General features: G+C 38.0%; 1 protein-coding gene across 9 annotated transcripts in view; it reads left to right on the top strand.

Moving 5' to 3' along the window:
• Nucleotides 1-23,448, top strand: part of Phf3 (PHD finger protein 3) — a 74,244-nt gene that overhangs the window by 2,243 nt on the left and 48,553 nt on the right. For 3 of the 9 annotated variants that reach the window (XM_036167511.1, XM_036167512.1, XM_036167514.1), the window contains exon 2: nt 9,555-9,823. The exons of 3 other annotated variants lie outside the window; for them this stretch is intronic. In XM_036167511.1, the coding sequence (XP_036023404.1) occupies nt 9,580-9,823 (244 nt within the window). In that variant the 5' untranslated portion in view covers nt 9,555-9,579. Of the gene's footprint in view, nt 1-9,554; nt 9,824-23,448 lie in introns of those variants that run through there. 3 more of the 9 variants (XM_036167513.1, XM_036167515.1, XM_036167523.1) reach the window with 3 other exon arrangements.

The following is a 23,448-nucleotide window of genomic DNA, read 5'->3' as shown; positions in this document are numbered from 1 at the left end:
GAAGGCAGCAAGTAATGGTTTGCTATAAAATTACTTTAAGAATTTGAGATTTTGGAGAACTATACATACACATAAGCGTATACACAGACACTCAGCACTCAGACATGCACATTGGATGTTGTGTCAAAAAGTTGCAAAGCACTACTTTGGAGAGCTCTGCTGTGATTGTTTATGGTCCCCAAGGAAGCAGCTCCCTCAGTCCCTGGGTGAAAGTGAACTTGCAAATAAATAAATGTAAAAGGAAAGGAATCGAGAAGCAGAAGGCCATGTTTTCAGGCAGGAAAATAACAACTCACACTCTGGCAGATGTGTCCACACAGGCTGCATATGGCTGAGGAAAGCAGCAAATGTGGCCCAAGATAGAAACTAGAAAAAGAGTAGAGGTATTTATTTAGTGTGGGGCATACAGAAAAACTGCTGTATGAAAATTAGGCTTACAGTTTTTATGTCTCAGGTGTCAAAATAGGTAATAACTTGATTCCTTGGCAAGGTAATATTTATTCAGTAATATGTATTCATTGTTTATTTTTGTGCTTTTTTTTTTTCCTTAGACAGGGTTTCACCCATAAGCCATGCCTGTCCTGGAACTCACTGTATAGGTTAGGCTGGCCTGGAACTCACAGAGATCCGCCTGCCTCTGGGATTAAAGGCGTGCACCACCACCATTGGGCACACTTTTCTTTCTTTTTTTCTTTCTGACAGGGTTTCTCTGTGTAGCTTTGGAGCCTGTCCTGGAACTCACTCTGTAGACCAGGCTGGCCTCTGCCTCCGGAGTGCTGGGATTAAAGGCATGCACTACCACCACCCGGAGCATTTTGCACATTTTTTTTTTTTTTAAGAAAATCCAGATTAAAATCTATTATTTCCCTTAAAGTACTTTTTGTATTTCAGTTTTTTCCTAGGCTGTCCTTTTTCTCTTCTAATGTACATGATTACTTCAGTTTCAAGAGGTTGAAATTTCGTTGAGTGCTAAATATGTTTATTCACCTGCATTTCAGGAATTTTTTGTTGACAAATGGCTGCTAGCTTTTTTTTTTTTTTTTTTTTAAATTGGAACAAAATATCTTGAGCTTAATACTCTGCCCTGTGCATGTGCCTGAGCATATCCCCTGAGAAATCGGAGCTACCTTTATAGAAATGTAAGATGTCTTATTTTTTAAAACTCCAAAAACGACGTTTAAACTATTAACAATTTACAATCTTGAAAGCAGGAAAGAAAAATACTGTTTAATTGTTGCTGTTTGATTACATAGGAGATACCAGGCATTTATTTGATTAAAAGTATCTGAAACCCAAGTGCTCTGAGGGAATGGAGTTTTGACTGAAAAACAAAATTTAAAGACATTAGATAGGAAATCAGTGCATTAAAATTTAGAAGGGAATTCAAGTGTTAGGAAAGCATTGTGTGAATTGCTAAGTGTCATTCTTTATGTGTTTAATTTCAGACAGTTCTTTGTCAGAAATAATTGCTGTTTGAAGCAGGGTCTCATTATTTAGCTGTGGCTGACCTGAAGTGTGATTGGCCCTGAACTCACAGAGAGAGCTCTTCCTGAATTGGGATTAAAGATGGGTACCTCCACATCTGGCTCAGGAATTAAATTTTTTGACACAGTGAAGGAAGGGCTCTAAGAAAGTAGTAGAGACTTGAATATTACCCAGAAGTTTTAATCTGTTGGTATAATCTTTGAATGGCATGGTAGATGATTCAGAAAGGCTAAGCCTAATACTGTAATTGACAGTTTGTATGAGGTGAACACGTGAAACAAAACAGTAGGGTGTGAACTACACTGCAAAGTTTTTAGCTGGTGAGTTTACTTTTCCTCCAGATAACATGTTCAGATACATTGAGGATAGCTATTTTATTTGTATCTGTGTAATGTGACTAAGTACATATTCTCTGCTTTATTTGGAAAGAAAAGTGAGATACTAATTCAGCATTTTTACAGATTTTATTATTATGAATTAAAATTATAAAAATAATGTGTTTGGCTGGGCGGCGGTGGTGGTGTGCCTTTAATCCCAGCACTCGGGAGGCAGAGCCAGGTGGATCTCTGTGAGTTTGAGGCCAGCCTGGTCTACAAATCGAGTTCCAGGAAAGGCGCAAAACTACACAGAGAAACCCTGTCTCGAAAAACAAAACAAAACAAACAAACAAACAAAATGTGTTTGTAAATAGAGTGTATAAAATAAAATTTAAAAGTGCTGGCTCAGAAATCTTACTGCCTGTATTGTGATTTGAGGATATTGGGTTATGTGACCTTTGGACAACTAAATAACTATTGAGTTTTAATTTGCTCATTTGTAGAAGAGATAATAATTGTACCTACTTTACAATGCCTGATATTCAGTAAGTGCTAAGAGTATGTTGTTTGACTCTTGGTACCTATGCTATGGTGACACTTCAGTGGTTAATTCAAAATTCTACTGCTGTTTAATGCTGTTTAGAATACGAAATGACTAGGTTTTGAGATGAAGTTTTTCCTTTGACTACCTTTGACTAGTCCAATTCTGCATTTGCAGGTTCAGCTTCTACCTGTTAGTTCTTTTTCTAAGTCCATAAATCTGCTTGAGTCATTGGTGTCATTGTAGGCAGGGTGCCTTTTACTGGATAAATTCACAAAAACTTCATGACCCCTGTTTTCCTTTATGAGGTTTTGCTGGTAGATTCTAACTCATGGAACTAGAACAGAATGTGTGTGGACAGTTACTTGTGGGATTGTACTTGTGTTTCATCATTTTCCTTGACTGTCCTAGAAAGATAACTTAGGGTTCATCTATAGTTTTTAAAATTTTAAAAATAATTTAAACTTGTATGGTGTTTTGTCTATATGTATGTCTGTGCACATGTGTGCCTGGTTTGCACAGAGACCAGAAAAGGGCCTCACATGACCCTGGGACTTGAGTTACAGTTTTAAGCAAGAATGTGGGTGCTGGGAATTGAACCTGGGTCCTCTGGAAAAGCAGCCATGCTCTTAACCACTGAACTTTTCTCTCTAGCCCTTATCTATTGTGTTTTTATACCAGTCTTTAATAAAGGACCTTGAAGTCATATAAGTGAGTTTAAGTATTGTACTTGATTTGCTGAACCAGAGATGTAACTTGTAAGTTGTAGCACCTTTCTTATAAATTGTTGATAACAGTTGTACCTGCCTAAAAGTATAATTGTGATAATTAAATGACATAATATCAATGAGCTACTTACTACAGCATCCTGATTAGTAAATATTCAATGAATTTAATTTTATAAAAACAATATAGTGTAGTGGTAAGTGTATTGAATCTTGAGTGAGCTATTTTTCTGGGTTCAGCTTTTTGCTTCACTGCTTACTCTAACAAGCAGTTTGATTTTTGGTAATCAATTTTTAAAAATTGGGATTATAATAGAGTTGTTTTGTTAAGTGAATATCTATAGAGGAGCATTTCTTGGCCCATATCATTGCCCCCCCCCCCCCATATGGGCTTGTTTTGAATGCATTATAATGTATTTAATAGATGGTGTACCCTTTCCAACTGTCAAGACAGTGAAGGCATCTTGCTAAGCATAGCCAAATGTTCATTGGATGGGTATAACTGCCTCCAATTAAGAATCATTTGGTTCTGATGATCCACACCTGGAACCCCCAGTATTGGGAGGCAAAAGCAGGGTGATTAAATGAGGTCAGGGTGGGCTACAGGAGACTTTATCTGATCATGGGGGGTGGGAGTGGTGTGATTTCTTTGCAGGTGGACATTAAGTTGTTGGTTTACTGCTAATAGCAGTAGTACTTTTTGCTGCTACAGCTGCCTGTTAGGAATTTGTTTTTGCTAAATATGCCTGATCAAACTGCTTGATTTAAAGTTTAACTCAAGTTTAGATAGTTTAAAATTTAAACTGTTATGTCAGGGCTGGAAGACATCAAGAATGGTCCCTTTCTAGGGCTTTGCTTTTCTTCTAGGTCTTTCCCTGGATTTCTCTTAGACATAGATGAAGACTATTTCTCTTTAGGTTTTCACTACCGTGTTATCCTAGCAGTGAGACCTTCACTAGCATACATAAATGCTCCCACCCAATCACTATGAACCTGTTTAAAATTTCATAGGTTTTAGGATTATCTTGTGTTAGTTACTGCTCTGTTGCTGTGACAAAACGCCTGACCAAGGCCACTTCTACAAGAAAGCATTTGATTGGCTTTATGAGTCCATGATGGAAGGAAAAAGGCGTGGCGCCAGGAACAGCTGACATCTTGATTCAAAAGCAGGAGGCAGGAAGGAGGGGCAGAGAGGGAGAGGGGTAGGAAACTGGGAATGGTAGGAGCTTCTGAAACCTTAAGCTCTTTGAACAGGGCCACACCCGGTCGTCTTGCCCTAACAGTTCACTGAGGACCACGTGTTCAAGCATTGGAGCCAGTGGGGGCCTTTCTCATTTAGACATCTTGGAAATTTTTTGTTTCTTCATGTCACCCACTGTATGTGTGCATGCACATGTGTACACTATATGAGACAGCTAAAGCTCGTTATATAATCTCCCAGTCTTTTCAGCCTTTCCCCCCTTTAATTACTGGGGGTCCCAAGCTGTCTTTAAGCTTGCTATTTAGCCAAAACTAGCTTTGTGCTCTGTATTCGCCCCTTCCTCCCTTGTGCTCGAATTATAAGCCTGTACCCACACCCAGCTCTTGGTCTCTTTTTTTTTTGAGACAGGGTTTCTCCATGTAGTTTTGGTGCCTGACCTGGATCTCACTCTGTAGACTTAACTTTGATACTGGTAGCAATTTATTTATTTAGGTTTTTAGAAAAGTGATATTTGATAAAATATATTTCATGTAGGTTTGCTTTAGAGATTTTTGTTTGAGACTTTTTTAAAGTATGTGGAATTGAGATAGAGCTCTCCCATTGACCTATATCTTTTTGGTGACCAAGTCTCACTGAGTTGCCTTGGTTGGCCTTAAACACAAACATACTCTGTGGCCCAGGCAGGCTTTGAATGTGTAATAATTATCTTGTGCCTGCCTGCCAGAGTAAGCAGGATTATAGTCCTGTGCCACCAGGCCCAGTTACAAGTGAGACATTTAAAATCTAATCATACAAGTCAGTCTTTATGAGACAGGGTTTCTCTGTAGCTTTGGAGACTGTCCTGGAACTGGCTTTATAGACCAGGCTGGCCTCGAACTCACAGAGATCTGCCAGCCTCTGCCTCCCAAGTGCTGGGATCAAAGGCGTGCGCCATCACTGCCCGGCTACAAGTCAGTTTTTAAAAGTAATTTTTGTGGCACTTTGTCCCCCCTTCTGTTTATACTTGAAACAGAATAACATATTTTGGTTTTATTTACTATAATCTAAATTTAACTACAGTTTAATTCTCAAAGTTAAGTATTTTAAAATTGGAAATATACTTGGATATTTAATTTTACTTACAACATTAAATTTAATATAAGATTAAATATTACTTACAACTTTAATATTTATATTTTTAATTATGTTCTGAGTCTTTAAATGGTTCAGTAAACAGAACACTACTTACTGTTTAATTAGCACTGTTTTCCTTCTCTTGGTCTATCTACCCTCTGAACCTTTAGGATTCAGGTCACATATCTACTTACCTCCTGAGTTTTCATTTCTGACCCTATTAGCAGCCCTCAAATATTGATAGTGTGTTGATATTTATATTTTATTGTATTTGTATGTCTGTAATCTGTCTTGGATTGTGAATTTCTTAAGTGTGAGACCATATTTAGTTTCTTTTTGTAGTAGATGTTTAATAAATCTGTGAATGAATGAATGAATGAATTGTTTGAATTAAGATTATCCAATTCTGTGACAACTATGTGTATTTTACTGTTTGTAAATATTAGGTGTGATTGTGATCCCAGAAAAAAAATTTCAGATTTTAACATGTATAACCTCAAATTATTGATGATTTAATTGTATGAATTCCATGAGCCACTGTAAATAGACAGTAGTGTGTTTTGCTTAGAATACCAAATGTAAGGAAGTACATAAGTAAAACTTTAGTGTAAGAGACAGAAATTTGGGGCTAGAGAGATGGCTCAGGGGTTAAGAACACCAACTGCTCTTCCAGAGGTCCTGAGTTCAATTCCCAGCACCCACATGGTGGCTCACAACAATCTGTAATGAGATCTGGTGCCCTCTTGTGTACATAATAAATAAATCTTTAAAAAAAAAAGAGAAATTTTTTTATATCAAGCAGCTATATAGTTAACAAAGAGACTGGAAATATCTTTTTAATTATACCTGCTTGTCTTTAGGTCTTTTACACTACTTGGTACCCCAATGTTCTTTCTTTTTGAAACTGCCTTATTTTGGAATATTTTAGGTTTATAGGAAAGCTGTAAAGCAGGGAAAGAGTTCCTACATACCCTATGTCTTCAATTCATTTCCCCTTATTACTGACTTGTGATGTAATGATAGTGCCTCTATCAGAGCAGACAGAAAACTGTTAACTCAAGTCCATACTTTATTGAGATTTTACAAGTTTTGCCAGTGATGTATGTTTTCTGTTATGCTGTCAGTCCACATTGAATGTAGATAATGTGTCTTAAGTTAGTATTTCTGTAATTGTCTAACACTTACTTACTATTTAGCATGGATTATTTTTTTAAGGTGCATTTTACATTTTGTCAGTCTTTGACTACTCATGGAGACCCCATCTTCTTGCAGCTTGCAAGACCTGGGTGCTGGAAACCACATTTTCTTCTCCTGTAGGAGCAGCACATACTTCTAGCCAGGAGCCATCTCTTCCACCCTAGCATGAGTTAGTTTTGATACTAAGTACTTACTATCTTAGAAACTAGTTTCTTATATTTCTTTTTTCTTTCTTTCTTTCTTTCTTTCTTTCTTTCTTTCTTTCTTTCCTCTCCCTCCCTCTCCCTCCCCCTCCCCCTCCCCCCCCCCCCCCAGACAGGGTTTCTCTGTGTAGTTTTGGTGCTTGTCCTGGATCTCACTCTGTAGACCAGGCTGGCCTTGAACTCACAGAGATCCGCCTGCCTCTGCCTCCCAAGCGCTGGGATTAAAGGTGTGCGCCAACACCGCCCGGCTCTTATATTTCTTTATGCTTGTGATAAATGTTATTTTCCACATAGCTTGAATGTTGGATGGCAGTACACTATTTGTGGTATTTTTTCTTTATTGAATTGTGTACATATCTAATAGGACCCACCTTAAAAAAAGCAGCCTCATTAATTTATATCAATTTCCCTTAAAATATCCCCGGAGTACTAGTATTATGATACGTCCTATGGAAATTGTCTTTTTTGGACCCCTAAATATGGGGATCTTTTTCTTTTCTGTCTTAAAGATTTTCATTCTTACTGACCTGCTGAGGTGTCTCATGCAGTGGTAGCTGCATAGTAAACATTTGATCACTATAACAGAAAATACTGTTAAAGATATGTAACCTTATTATACCCACTCTCTCAATTTTTGATCATAGAATCTTTTCCTTGATAAGCTAGCTTTCTAAATCCAGCGAAAGGATTAGTCATACAGTGTGGATTAAAGAGTCACATTGGAAAGTTTACCTATTTTAAAGAGTTCAATATGCTTAACTGCTTTCTTGCCTTTCTTTTTTTCTTTCTTTTTTTCTTTCTTTCTTTTTTTCTTTCTTTCTTTCTTTCTTTCTTTCTCTCTCTCTCTCTCTCTCTTTCTCCTTCTTTCCTTCCTTCCTTCCTTCCTTCCTTCCTTCCTTCCTTCCTTCCTTCCTTCCTTCCTTCCTCATTTTTGGTGGAGGAATATATGCTGAGACAGGGTCTTATTGACCCAGGCTGGCTTCAAGCTCCTCTTTAAGTAATCGAAGACTGGCCTTGAACTCATGACCTTTCATTTGAAGAGTAGTGGGATATTTCTTTTTTCTTTTCTTTCTTTCTTTCTTTCTTTCTTTCTTTCTTTCTTCTCTTCTCTTCTCTTCTCTTCTCTTCTCTTCTCTTCTCTTCTTTTCTTTTCTTTTCTTTTCTTTTTTTAATTCCAGACAGGATTTCTCTGTGTAATATCCCTGGCTGTCCTGGAACTCACTTTGTAGACCAGGCTGGCCTCAAAGTCACAGAGATCCTTCTGCCTCTGCATTCCTAGTGCTGGGATCAAAGGTGTGTGCCACCACTGCCCGGCACGATGGCTATTTCTGAAACTATTAAAATAATTAAGATTCAGGACATTCCCCCATTCCCTAAAGTTTCCATTTATTCTTCAGAGTCATTCTTATTTCTCTTTAGCCCCAGGCAATCACTAACTTGCTGGGAGATTGTTTTTCAGTAGCCTTCAAGTCTTTCGAGCCTTTAAACTCAGTGTTAAAGGGCGAATAGGTATTAGACTTGGACTATGGAGCTGGATGACTTTGAGGAAGACCTTTAAATTATTGAATGCATTTTCCTTGTAAAACAAGCATATTATCCAATCCTTTTTATCATCAGAGATTAAGTCATACATATTCGGATAAAATGCTCACCAAATTACCTCATATAATTTATATCCAGTAGCTGTCTATATATGGGAATGCCACACTGCTTCCCTCTTTTTTTAGATAGTATCTTAGCATGTGGCCCAGGCTGGCCTCAAGTTCCTGATCCTCCTAAATTCTGGGATTATGGGCGCAGAACATCACATACAGCTTTCCCTCTCCTTTTTAGGGGGGAAAAGCTTAGCCAGGATAAGAAAGTTTTGGTAGATTTGGAGTTCTGTAAAATTTTGAAAATACCAAGCACAAGATAATCTAGGTGATCAGTGCAGTTTCTTAACTGCTTCACTTTTATCTAAAACCATTCATAAAAATAATTCAGTTTTTGATAAATATTGAGAACTTCAGATACCTTTTGTTTAATGCTAGTGTGTAGGTGCAGTTCAGGTAGACTAATTCAACATCTGTGTAAACCACACATAACTCACTAAAATAAATCTGAATATGTGATGTGATTGTTTTCTTATTATTTATCTTGTTTTCTCCTAAAAGAAGACCCTAGGAGAATATGTGTATGTGTGCACAGCTTTGTGTGCATGTGTAAACTTGTGATTTGTTGGGTTTAGTTGATAGTTGCTTGATTCCATGGGGGAGGTGTGGGGGGAGAAAACCTTGTCTTTCTCTGTTATATGTGAATAATTTAAATGCTTTGTAAATAAAACAAGGCTATTCGTGGTTTCTTGTAGTTATGGGACCATAATTTAAATAATTGAATTTTAGTTCTTTTATGTGGACTTACTGTAAAAGCATTGTTTGATTCTTTATGAAAATGTTATGGTTAAAAACATACAGCTTTGTGGTTTAAACCATGTAATTCTTTCAGATATGTCCAATTAATGGGCTATATAATTATTTTTCTAAAATAATGAATTGAGTAAACATTTAGTAAGATTTCTGGTAAAATAATATTCTACATGCATGATAAAGAAAGATCATTCAGTAAATATTTGTACCACATTTCCAAATGTATATTCTCAAAAACAGTGAAGGTTTTTTAAAAAAAAAATTCAGAAGTGTGTTCTTAGATTCAAAACTATTAAAATAATTTGGTATTAGGTGATTTTCAATTGATAGCTTTATTTCTTATGGTATTTTTTTTGTCTTTCTATAGGGTTGAAAGACACACAGAAGTCTTCATGGATATAGTTGATACATTTAATCATTTAATTCCTACTGAACACTTAGATGATGCCCTATTTCTAGGATCCAACCTGGAGAATGAAGTCTGTGAGGATTTTAGTACAAGTCAAACTGTCTTAGAGGACTCGCTGAAGAACATGCTCAGCGATAAGGATCCTATGCTAGGATCTGCAAGTAACCAGTTCTGTTTGCCTGTTTTGGATAGCAATGATCCCAATTTCCAGATGCCTTGTTCAACAGGTAATTCTTACTTTTTTTTTTTTTTTTTTTTTAAGTCTGCAATTTAAAATAAAGACTTTCAGCAGCATCTTTTTTCCTTTTCTTTTTTAAAAATGAGTGTAGTGAATTTAGGGTTCGTTCTTTTAAATTTAGAGTCTCTTTTCCAGGCATCAGAATTAGATAGAGAATTTCAACTAAGTTTTCTTCCTAGAAACATATAGAGTTATTTTCAAGGATGTTATGGCTCTAGGTAGAATGACCATGTAACTTGTCACATCAGATGGGATGTTTGTGAGGATTAAAGGGGTTGCTGTTAATAATTTATTTCAATAACATGTGAAAATTGGGACTCATGCTAGAAATAGAGGTTGCCTGGCAAATGGGACACTGCCACCCTTGGCCCGCCTGCTAGAGTCAAGAACAGAAGCTGAATTGATGTATGTCTTCAGTTTTCATGGTTTTCTTGGCTGGAATTACAGATATATTATATGTCTGTTTCAAAACTAGACAAAGAACTCTAGGTCTGTGCTGTCCTGTACAGTAACCACTAGCCATACAGAATTATTACCCCAAACTAACTTAGTTCTAGTTGAGATATGCTGTAAAATGCACATTAAATTTTGGATATTTGATATGAAGGAAGACTGCAAATTATTTCATAACTTCTTGATTATGTGTTAAAGCAGTATTTTGAAGTTACTTGGTTAAATAAATTATGAAAAATTTTCCTCTTTACAGAATTAATTTTATGAGTCTGGGTCTCAAGTGTTGCCTCAGGCTGGCTTCCACCTCCTCAGCTCATGAAATCCTTTTGTCGAAGTAGAGGATTTCCATGCCTGACTTACTTCTTCTGCTGATACTTATTTATTTGCTGAGATTGAACTCAGGGCCTTGCACATGCCAGACAAATAATCTGCCACTAGTCAGGTGTAAGCCTAGCCTGCTGTTTATAAACAAGTGACTACTTGGACACTTGAAATTACTCCTGTGCCTTGAGCTGTTGGAAAGCACTGCTCCAGTATTCATAGTTGAGGTAGCTGAAAGGGTAAGGGGAGTAACGTTCTGTCAGGCTATAGTATTCTTAATGAGAAGTGTCTTTGGAATTGGGTATAATGGTGCATGCCTTTAATCCCAGCACAAGGGAGGCTAAAGGAGGAGGATTTTAAGTTCATGGCCAGCCTAGGCTACATATCAAGACCCTGTCTCAAAGTCAAGGAAGGAAAAAAGGCCGGGAAACACCTGACTGTCCCTCAGAATAATTCACAGGTTTATGTGATTCTGGTTTGTTTGTTAGTGACTTTAGACTGCTCCTGAAATACTGTTTTCGGTATATTTATTTTTAATATTTGTGTCCAATATTTTAACTTTATATAGTAACTGAAGGTTTGGAGTGTCTGGATTGCTGTTGACTCAGATCACGCTGCCCGAAGATGTCAGCACTGATCACTACTAGGACTGACTGCAGACACCCCTTACTACCCAAGTGTCTTGAGTTGCTGTTACTGGTGTACCTCTGAAATGATGACTCATATTGTGTTGTTTTATCACACAGGTCACGCTGTTGCTCATATTACTAAATGTTTCAAAACTTTACACTTGTTCTCTGTGTTGTGTGAGTTCTTTGTTTTTTTGTTCTTTCTTTTTTCTTCCCCTTGGTGCCTGTGACTGGATAATTTTACATAGCTGTTGTTAAATGCTTTGGTAGCTTTGCTTGTCCTCACACTATTGGCTGGTTTAGTCCACATTAAGGAAAAACATTTCATACCTGTGCACTTGTTGGAATTACAGTCATTACTGATAATATTTTTAAGGGTCTGGAATCAGCATGGTTAGCATCTTGCTTGACATTTTTTACTTACAAAATTCTGGCTCATTGGTAATTCTAATATTTCTACTGACATTTTAAAAAACTTTTTAAAAGATAATTTCTGTTGATGCAAAAGTTTTTTACTGATGTAAAATGGCTTCACTTTTGGTGAACATTTCTAGTTAAATACTTAAAATTCCTCTATTGAGATATTTTATTTTTGAGGATTATTTATTAATGTTTGTAATGATTTTGTTTTGAGTAGAAATGTTCTCATTAGTTTGTTAGCTGTAATTATCTTAGGTCTTTAGTCATGATGTTTTTGTATCCATATTTGTATGGTACATACTCTTTTAAGACGTGCAAGAGAATGTGTGAGGGATGCTGACAGTACCATTAAAGCTCCTGTTTAGGATTGTTTAAACTTCATTATTTGCCAGTCAGTTAGTGGATGTGATTCACTGTTCTTTTTGTCTTTTGAGATAGTAAAAAGACTCACTTGTTTTTCTAATGACTGCAACATGGAAAAACATTTTTTAATTTTTATTTTGGAATAATACTTGATTTAAGAGAGTTTCAAAGAAATCTTACTGTAACTTAATGAAAATACTTTGTGGAGAGTAACTTTTTCAGCTATTTGTAAATTACTTTGGGTTTTTTGTTATAAGCGTGATGTAGTTTCTATCCAGATTTTTGTACCTGGCTCCATAGGTTTCTACTGATGGTTTTGAATGGAGTTAAACAGAGAAATGTCCTTGTCTGTATTTCTCAGGACAGTGAAGGCTGTATAATGTGGTTATTTTATAACTTTGGATTTTTCTTTCTCTCTTCCTTCCTTCCTTTCTTCCTTTTCTTTCTCTCTCTCTCTCTCTCTCTCTTTCTTTCTTTCTTTCTTTCTTTCTTTTTTTAAATAGTTCTGTAAACTTAGCAGATGGAGTAAGTCTTTTCTCTGTTCTGCAGAACCAGGTTATTTCTGTAGCTATTTACAGATTTCTTTTATTGGTGACACAGTTGGGTGGTTTGTATTATATATATATTTTTAATTTATTTATTACGTATACAGCGTTCTGTTTGCATGTGTGCCTGCAGGGCAGAAGAGGGCGCCAGATCTCATTACAGATGGTTGTGAGCCATCATGTGGGTGCTGGGAATTGAACTCAGGACCTCTGGAAGAACAGCCAGTGTTCTTAACCTCTGAACCTTCTCTCTAGCCCATCGTATTATATTTTTGTGGTCTTTAGAAACTTCATGCCTGTAATCTGAATGCTTGAGAGGGGGGTGAGGCAGAAGGATTGCTAAGAGTTCCAAGCTAGCTTGGGCTAGATAGTGAGCTCCAGTCCAGTTAGGGAAACAGAGTCAGACGCTGTCTCCTCCAAACCTTTGCTTGTGCTGCTTCCTTCTGAGCAGCGTGCTAGTCACAGTGACAACTGTTAGGGCCTCGGCAGTAGTGCACTCCAGTACCACTCTAGGCAGTTTCTTTTCACAATTAACATAATTACGCATATTCACGGGTTGGTGTGGTAATTCAGTACTTGTACACATGATAATCAAATGCATCCCCTTAAAGACTGACTTGTGCTGACAAGTTTATTCACTTTATTCCATATGACCATATTCTCTCTTTGTATTTATTCAGCATCATTTTTGTTTGTTTTTACATCGTTTTTGTTTTACTTCTTTAGAAATTTGTTTTAGAGTTTTGCTTTTTTAACATACACTGCCATATTTTCTTTGTCTGAAAATTTAGTTGTGGAAGTTGTTAAGAACTCTTAATGCATTTTGTGTGTACTATTTTACAATGGCATGGGGACAAAGCAGTTTTTCTCTGCATTTACTTTTCCTTTCCAGTAGTATTGTGAACATTTCCCAAAAGTTGGGTTATTTTGTTGTTGATCTTTTGATGGTTAAGTAGGAAATTTAGTGCTGTTTTACTGTGGAATAATTGATTGTTAGCCAGATACTCTGCAGTTATTAGGGGAAACACTATATAGCAGATTGAGAAGTATTTACTAGTAAGTACTACCTGTCCTGTTTCCTCCACTTGATTTCGGGTTAGGAAAAGGCTTTTTATTTCCTTATAAGTTAGTGCTTGGGTATAGATAGTCCTTGCTATATGATGAAGTTGAGGGGAAACCTGTTTTACTCAAAGTTTAAATGTTAATCTTCTCTTTAAAAAAAAAATGCCAACACTCAGTACTGTTTATCTGAATATCTAGGTATCATATTCTAGACATAAAATTAACCATCAAGGCACCGAACTTGGCAAACATGGTAGCTTCCTCTGGAATTACTGCTTTGTATCTGTTGTCAGGAGAGTCACTTCAGTCTCAGACGTGGGGCAGCGTTTTCAAAGGGGGCTGCAGGCAGAGGCAGCTGATGGAGCAAGTCCTAGTTCTCTGCACAGCGGGTGTCTATGGAGGAACTTGATACATGGCTAATGCTTGCAGGTTAATGTGCCAGATACTGTGTAGAGGTGATTAACTGGTCTTATTTCATCTTCAGAGCTGTACACATAGTTGCTGTGGCAAAGTACCAGGACCAAGATCAATTTAAGGAAGGAAAGATTGATTTATTTTGGTTTCAGAGTGTCTGTGATGGTATGAAAGGCATAGCGGGCAGTTGAGGGCCAGTGTAGGAAAGTGGCTTATCATAAGTCTACATAGGAAGCAGAGAAGGAGAACAGGAAGCAGGGCTGAGACTTTAAACCCTCATAACTCGTCCGAGTGATGTACTTTCTCCAGCAAGGCTGCAGTCTTAAAAGTTCTGTAATCTCCCAGGCCCAAACATTGCTGCCAACTGCTGACCAAGGGTTTAAATACTTGAGCCTCTAGGGGGGCATTTCTGCAGACCACAGCAGTTACCAACAGGTTTCTAGATGGTTAATTTCCCAAGTTCATTAATAAAAATGCCACAGTACTAAGGTTGGAATAGTGTCTTAAGTTTTCTGCTGCTTATGTAGTTGCATGTTCTTGGATTCAGGACTCTAAAGCTTTTTCTCAAAGTTCATTTAGTTTTATTTTCAGTGAGGATGAAGTGTTAAAATTTGTTTTTAGAAGAAAAGAGGCTAGATTTGTTTTTAAGGTTTAGGGGAGATTTATTAGGCTCTGTAATGGCTCATAATTATTAAAAAGACTGAGGGGTTCAGAAAGGGAGGCGGGGAGAGGAGAGACATAAAACAGTTGGCTAGTGATTCGGTTGATTGTGCAAATCGATGCTCTTAAATATGTGCAGTGGATAAGTACCAGTGGATGGAAGTACACCACGAGCTGCCTTAACACTTTGCATCAGGCAAACCTATTATTTCAGGGTAGAATTCAGTTAGCTATAAGGAGGAAAAAACTCTCACTTTTGCCGTGTGTGTGTGTGTGTGTGTGTGTGTGTGTGTGTGTGTGTGTGGTTTTACATCTTTTTACTGTGTATTTTGAAGTGTAGAGTTTGCATAGCCTTGTCTTCACTGTGTGGTCCAGGCTGTCCCTGCAACTGTCACAGTCCTGCCTCAGCCTCCTAAGGACAGCATTTTTGTTTAAAATGAAGTATTTTGAGCTGTATTCATTACCAAATGTGTGTTTTGTGCTAGCCATGTACCAGGCTACAAATATACAAAGGTGAATAAAACAAAATAACTGAGGCAAATTTTGTTTTGTCATGGAGCTTTGCATTTAATATAGAAATAACAGTTTTTGATGAATTGTCTGAGTATATTTCATAAGGCTAGTTATGTATTTAGCATCCATTTGTTGGAAGAGATAGTGTAGCAATGGCCTTAAATGTTCCTGAGCTGTGTTACGATGCCGAGAATTCTTGGATTATTTCTCAGGATTGTGATTTCAGCAAACTACCTTGAATGATGAAATGAAAGTACGTTATCCCATCTTTTATCCCAAAGATTTTCAGTGTTCACTACAAAAGCAGTAAATACTCTTTTTTTTTTTTTCTCTTTCCGGAGCTGAGGACCGAACCCAGGGCCTTGCGCTTGCTAGGCAAGTGCTCTACCACTGAGCTAAATCCTCAACCCCGCAGTAAATACTCTTCATGTAATATATCATTCCAGTTTCTTGCTGTAGTTCACTGAGCATGCAGACATTTAGATAGGCATACTTGTGTGTCACTCCTGTGAAACTGGAAGAGGTCAGAGGCACTGACTGATCCTTGATGTTTACTGTGCTACAAAGGAGACTTTTTTTGTCCTGGTAGTTTTGTGTATTTGGTCAGCAACCATGAATCAGGGAGGATCTGGTTGGTTTGTTTGCAAGTGGAGTAAAATCCTAGCCCCGTTACACTTTGTAACATTTCTGTGTTTAATCCCATATATAATACATTCCATGACTACTTCAAATAGTTAATAAAGACAACAAAAATTAAATGAAAAAATTTGCTTCTATGAAAACAGGGTTATTTTATGTATGTTATTCATATATGCAGTAGAGAAGTCGGCACTTAGTAATCTTGACTTGGAAAAAATAAACCAGAGGAAAGGACAGGGTTTAGGACCAAGAGGCCAGACAGTGAGCAGGTGTGCTGTAGGTATGCTGCATCTGGCCCTGCTGCAGATTTTAACCAAAGCATAAAAACCTTCACTGTAAAGGAGCAAAACCTGGTGCCCCAGGGAGAATGATTTCCGACACTAAACTAGAGCTTCTGTCCATAGATTTGTCAGCTGAGGTTTCTGGTGTGAGTGCTGTGCTTTGCTGCCCATTCCTCTCAAATATTACCTTCTGCTAGTTCTGAAGTACTATGTTTTGATGCAGAATTTTAATCTTTGCTGTAAGTGCATTGTGATAGTTATTAAATGTGTGCTTAGAAGAGGAAAATTGCCATGAAGTCATTTATATAGACATTTGTTTAAGTCTGAGGATATCTAAAATGATGAGATTGTTGAGTGATAATTGATGTAGGCCCTCTTTTCCTGTTAAAGCCAATTTCCTGTTACTACTCTTGAGATAAGATGAAATGTTTTCCTGGTGTGGTTGTACTGTGTTAGGTGCCAACTCCAGTAATAAAATGCAAAAAGTACTCCCTTGCGTTGAATGGACAGCAGCTAATACTAGTGTAGAGGAGTCAATATTAACATATTCTGAAATTGTTTTATGTAAAATGATTGTATTTTGATAGTCTTACTCTTTTAATAAGAAAAATACTTACTGCTCCCACAGCCTTCCTGCATCTGCCTTCTAGATACTAGGTCTCAAGTGTGCACCACAGCACCTGGCTTTGGTCTCATTATTTCTTTTTTCTGCTACTTTTCGTGAGTGAGTGACACTGTGTGTGTGTGTGTGTGTGTGTGTGTGTGTGTGTGTGTGTGTGTATCTGCATCTGCATCTGCATGTTGGTACAGCTGCCTGCAGAAGTCATAGCTGTTAGATCCTCTTGGTGCTTGAGTTACGAGTAGTCGTGAGGCACCTGATGTACTAGGGTTTGAACGTGGGCCTCTGGGAGAGCGGTGCTGATCTAACCCCGAACTAGTTCTCTAACTCCCCAAATTTTATTTTTATGCTCTGTACTCTCAACTTAGATTTTAAGTAAGTTTATCATATTTGCTTATACTACTTTGAGAGAATGTTCTAACTCAATTGTTTGGTAATTTTATATAATTTTATATTTATACACTTTCATGTGGAAATTATAACATTTATGGGGGTTAGTGAAAGCTCACTGGTCAAGCCTAATGACCTGAGTGAGTTCAGTCCATGGATGAATGTATGTGGTAGGAGAAAACAGACTCCCACAAGTTGTCCTTTGACCTTTACTTGCACCCCACACACAAGATAAATAACTGTAATAAAGATAAAATGTTTTATGGGCACTGAACTTGGTGCTTGCTATCTTAGCACTCTGGTGGCTGAAGTAGGAGGACTGCTGCAAGTTAGAGGCCACCCTGGCCTTCATAGTAAAACAAAAACCAAAAACCACACACACACAAAACACCTACATCTTCCAAATAAAACTACTCCCCAGGAAGAACAGTAAAAGAATCTGGAGCCTGTGTTCATGTATGTGGCATTCTTAGGTAGAGCAGTGAGCAGTCTATGATTTTCTTTCTTAGTTTGGTTTTTATCATTGTGGGTTGTGGTGGCCCAGCCGCCACTTTTACGACCCAGGGTACTCTTGAGTAGGGAGAAGTGAGGACTATTAGCTAGAGAGACCTAGACGATGAGAGGAAAGACAGAAACACAGGACAGCCTCGGGAGGGTCTGGGTCTCAACCCACCAGCCCTGAACTTTATTCCAAAGGGCTTTTTATCACCATGCCAAGGGGAGGAGCAAAGACCTCCCCCTTGCTCAATCCAGCCAAGTGTAGATCCTTCCGAACACCTGCACCAAGGCCCGTGGTCCAGCTGCCCTCTTTATGTAGACCTGCTGGATAAAGCCACCAGGAAACCCAGATGGGCTCCAACAGTGGGTATGAGAGTGTGTGTGTGTGTGTGTGTGTGTGAGAGAGAGAGAGAGAGAGAGAGAGAGAGAGAGAGAGAGAGAGGGAGAGAGGGAGAGAGGGAGAGAGGGAGAGAGAGAGAGAGGAGAGAGGGAGAGAGGGAGAGAGAGAGAGAGAGGTGTCCAAGGTGCATGGTCGTGTTGAAGAATATTGTAAGCCGGGCGGTGGTGGCGCACACCTTTAATCCCAGCATTCAGGAGGCAGAGCCAGGCGGATCTCTGTGAGTTCGAGGCCAGCCTGGGCTACCAAGTGAGTTCCAGGACAGGCTCCAAAGCTACACAGGGAAACCCTGTCTCAAAAAAAAAAAGACTGTAGTGTCAGTTCTCTCTTTCAGTCTTGTCGTGGGTTCCAGGAGTTGAACTCTGGTTTCAGGGGTGCGGCTTAAGTGCTTTCATCTGCTGAGCCAGTTCTCTGCCCTTGTTTGCTTTTTCATATGAGGGATTCATGAGATGCGTTTCTGAACTTGTATTTATCTTGGTCTAAGTAACTCCATAATGAACTTTTCCTGTCAAGAACGAGAATGAGTAATACAAATTTCTAAGTGTTACATCTAAAGGGTTCTGAGCAGAAGAGTTCTGACTAAAGATAGAGTGATGTGGGGCCTGGCAGCTCCAGCAGCCTGGAGGGAGAGTCTTGTTTCAGCGCCTTGTCTTGCCTCATTGTCTTTGTTCTTGATGCCTTCCTGCTGACTCCAGAAACCCTTTTGTCCAGCCTTTGCTCTTTCCTAGGTTCCGACTAACGGGCTTATGTGGACTCGGAATATTTGATTACAGTTTTAGATAGGGCTAGGTTCACCTGAGAGTGAAAACAACTACATTTGACACTGGAGATGTTGTGGGTCACAGCCTAGCTAGTACTCACATCTGTAGTAAGGGGGCTAATGCAGTCTCTATGAGTGACATGTACCCAGCTCTGAAAGATTCGCTGAGCTATCCTGGGCAGGCACTACTAATTTCAAGCATACCTGTCATTCAGGTATGTACTGATTGATGCCTCTTCACACTTGTATGTCACCCAAAGTGTTTGGGATACGTGGCTTATTTTCTGAGCTAACCCGGCTTCACTTGTCTAAGATTTTCTATGCTGGTTCTAATTTTCACTTCCTTGATGGATCATAAGTATCCATCATCATTTGTTATGATTTAAGGAGAAAGTGAATTATTGTAGTGTTAAACCCTGAAGGTGGGTGTCAACATCATTGTTTGCTTATTTGAGGCTTCATTCTTTGTGGATGTGTCAGTGTGGGAGGTCAGTGTGTGGTGTGTGGTGTGTGGTGTGTGTGTGTGTGTGTGTGTGTGTGTGTGTGTGTGTGTGTGTGTGTTTGGAGGAAGAGAGACCATGTGCATGAAGTTTCTTCCTTGGTTACTCTCCACTTTGGGTTTTTTTTTTTTTTTTAATTTTATGTGGATGGGTGCTTTTGCTGAATGTAGGCACACTGTGCCCCCAGAGACCGAGGAGGGTGCTGTTCCCTTGGTGTGAGCTACCATGTGGTGCTGGGAACCAAACCCAGGGGCACTGGTGGTGCAGCCAGTTCTCTTAGCTGAGCCACCTCTTTAATCCCACTTCATTGTTTTTTTTTTTTTTTTTTTTTTGAGTCAGGGTTTCATGTAGCCTAGGATGGCTTCCTGATTCTTCTGCTTCTGCCTCTCAGGTTGTTGGGAGTATAGGCATTCACTGTAATACTGTTTGCTATATATTATTAAAATGTCATCTGTATGGAAGAGACAGACTAAGGGTATTCATTTTTTAATATGACTTACTGCTTAGACCTTTTCATAATAGAAGAGGCTATTATATTTGTAATACTTGTCTTATTTGTAAAACACTTAGCTTGCTTTGTAAAGCAAAATGTTTAACTCATCTTTAAATGTAGTAACTTTTAAAGCCCTTGCTGTGAATTAATACAGAAACTTGATGTGGTATATCTTTATCGTCACTTCATTCTGTTGCTGCAAGGACTCTGCTGGTTTAAGGTTTTCAACTATAGAGAACTTCGTATTAATAACACTGTAATGTAGAAGACTGAAGGCAAACATATTTTTAGGTATCAATCTCTCTTTTAGGAAGTTCTGATTTTTTTTTAAAATTTATTTATGTATTATGTATACAGAAGAGGGCGCCAGATCTCATTACAGATGGTTGTGAGCCACCATGTGGTTGCTGGGAATTGAACTCAGGACCTCTGGAAGAGCAGTCAGTGCTCTTAACCTCTGAGCCATCTCTCCAGCCCAGGAAGTTCTGATTCTTAGAGTCTCTCATCAGGATATGTTATGGCTGAGACTAGTGTTAGTTTGATTGAATATTGGTAAAGTTAATATTGTTTTACATTTTAGGTAAGTTAATACAAGTTTTGTTCTAGGTCATTGATTATCTACTTGCAGATACTTTCTGGGGAACAAAAACAGCTTCTTGTGTATACTTTTTAAAGCTGCTGTATAGCGGAGTAGAGAGTTAGCTCAGCAGTTAAGAGCACTTGCTCATAAAGGACCTGAGTTGAGTTCCAGCACTCATGTCAGGCCGCTTGTAACTGCCTGTAAATTCAGCTCCAGGGGATCTGAAGCTCCCTATACAGACATATAGTGCATACACAGAATTATAAATAAAATACATTCTATTAAAAATGACATATTATTTAGAGTATGATTTTAATATACTGACTTCATATATTAACCCCGTAAATTTTGCAAAATACTTGATTGACATTGATTTTAAGTTTATTTACACACACACACACACACACACACACACACACACACACACGTGCACCCGCACATATGTGTATGTATGTGTGTGTCTCGCATGCATGCATACTGTGCATGTAGAGGCTGGAGAAAAAACGTTTAGGAGTTGCTTCTTTTCTTGCATCATGAGTGTTTCAGGGATTGAACTCTGGTGATCAGGCTTGGAGGAAGCACTTTACCTTACTGAGCCCTTTACTCTGCCTGCATGACATGCTCCCTTCCCTTATGAGACAGGACCTCTCCTACTCTGTCGACCAGAATGGCCTCAAAAGCATGGCAATCTTCCTCCCTCAGCCGTCCAAGTGCTGAGATTAAACACACCCCAACATGTTGATTTGTACACCTTACAAAATGAGGAACTCTTGGTGAAGGTACATGCTTCCACCTCATTCTGCATGGGAGCATTATCCCTTCCCCATGTTAAGTTTTTGTTGTTCTTGTGTCTTTTTAAAATTTTAATTAAAGTTACTGAGTATGTGAGTGTAGACACATCTGTGCCAGAGTATACCTGTAAAGGTCAGAGAACAACTTGGGAACCTGCTTCCAGAGTCTAAGCTAGCTGGCACGTGAGCTGTTAGCTGATGCTTGTCACTCATCTTCCCATCTTGCAGTGGAAATGCTAGGATTACAGGCATATATCACCAAATCTGGCCTCATGATAGTTAGTTTAGTTTTTTTGTTTGTTTGTTTGTTTAGCTATTCAACTTTTAAAATATACCTACTTGGATATCTTTAAAAAGACATTTTAAATGTGTTTTAGAATAAAATGGACTGGAAATCAAGTATATCCCATTTAGATATCTGGGTAAAGATACCTTTTAGTTTTTTAAAAAAATAAGTTTTTTCATTATAAATTTAATTTTGTATTTTGGAATTTTCACAGTAGTGATAATGATAATACAGTGTGTACACACAAACACATGTGCCTTCCACTGGGATTCAGCTTTGTTACTATTTGGTTCTACTTGCTTTACTCATGTAAGAGATTTGTTAGTTTACCAATTCCAGCCATGAGCTATCTCCACAGAAAGGGCTTAAGCACACCTACACCTAGATGTTTATAAATATTATCTAGTTACCTATCCAGATTCAAATGTACTATTTGTCCCCAAGTTTTTTCATCTTTTTTTTTTTTTAATCAGGATGTAGGTATAATGCTTCTGATGTTACTCTTTCCCATTGATAACTTTTTCCCCCCTGTTTTTGAGGCAAGCCTAGGCTGGCCTTTAGCTCCCTTTGTAGTTGAGGATGGCCTTGAACTTCTGATAATCCTCCACCTTCCAAATCCTAGGATCACAGGCTTGTTCTATATGCCATGCTCCATTTAAGTGTTGCTGGTAATCAAATCTAGAGCTTTGTGCATGCGAGGCAAGAACTCTGTCATCTGAGCTACTACATTCATAGCTAGCCTTCAAATTGACACCTTTTGAAGAAATAGTAAGACTGCTTATTCCAAGAATGAGCTAAATTATAGGTGTTTTTAAATTGTTGATAAGGTCACCTGGCTTGTTCATCTGTTCCTTTACTTCCTCCACATTGGAAGTGTGGATTAAAAGCATGATTAGAGTTAAGGTTAAACATATTTACAAGAATTCTTCATAGGTGAAGCTTTGCAGTTAATACTGTATAATGTCATAATGTTATTATGGTTGCATGTGAACTCCTTATGTTGAGTTTGATTCCCAGGTTAAGGTAGTAAGAGATAAATCTCTTAGGACTTAAGATCACATGCCATCAGAGAACCATAACTTTGCCAACCTGAAATGCTTAGTTTCTCATCAGGTTTTCCTTTAGTGAATTTCATGTATCCATTGGCAATGCTTGTTGGCATCAATTGTAACCATTGGTTATTTTCTAGTTATTTTAATTCATGTTTATTTGCTGGCATTCTTTAGTGAAATTAAATTTGTCCCATCACCTGCAAGGTAATAGACAATTCCTGTGAGCAAGACTGCTGAAAGGGGCAAGGCTAGCGTTCAGTCAGCAGCTTCAGGGTTCTTTGTGTTGGTGAAGTAGTCACAAGGAGTCTGTGGATCTGTGGGTTACATGATCCTTTGCTCTTCCAGTGCTTGTTTTTATAGGCCTACATCACTATACTTGGTTTTGATGTTCAAGTTCCTTTTCTCTTTTATATACAAATGATCTCACAAGTAGTCAGTAAGATATATGCCTAATACTGTTTTTAGATGAATGTCTAGTTGTATGTGTGTTACTGTTGTACAGGCAGTACTTCTAAAGTGTCTTTTGACTTTCTGATGATTTTAAAATCTGAGGATTTTTGTGTTCACTTAGGCTGCAGCCATTTTTTTTTCTCTGTTTCAGGTATGGTTACTGTCAATTTTAGTATGAAAGATTTCTTGTTATGCAATGTCCCCAAAATAATGTTAATTACATAAAAAGAGGTTAGCTTGAAAATTAAATTGTACCTTGTTCAAAAATATTTTTTAGCATTAGACCAATCAATAAAACAGATTTGATGCACAGTGGTGACAGGTGACCTGCATTAGTGAATAAATAGTGTTCATTGGCTTTGATAAGGAAATGCTTTTAGAAAATAATTATTTCATATAAATAAAACTGGGAGTTAAATACTTATGTTATAATAAATAGCTCTTCATTTATGAAGCAGTATGTTGAAAATTTTGCTTTTAACTGTTGTTTTAGAAAAA

This window comes from Onychomys torridus, chromosome 18, assembly GCF_903995425.1.
Source record: "Onychomys torridus chromosome 18, mOncTor1.1, whole genome shotgun sequence".
NCBI lineage: Eukaryota > Metazoa > Chordata > Mammalia > Rodentia > Cricetidae > Onychomys > Onychomys torridus.
This window is presented reverse-complemented; position numbering and strand designations above follow the sequence as displayed.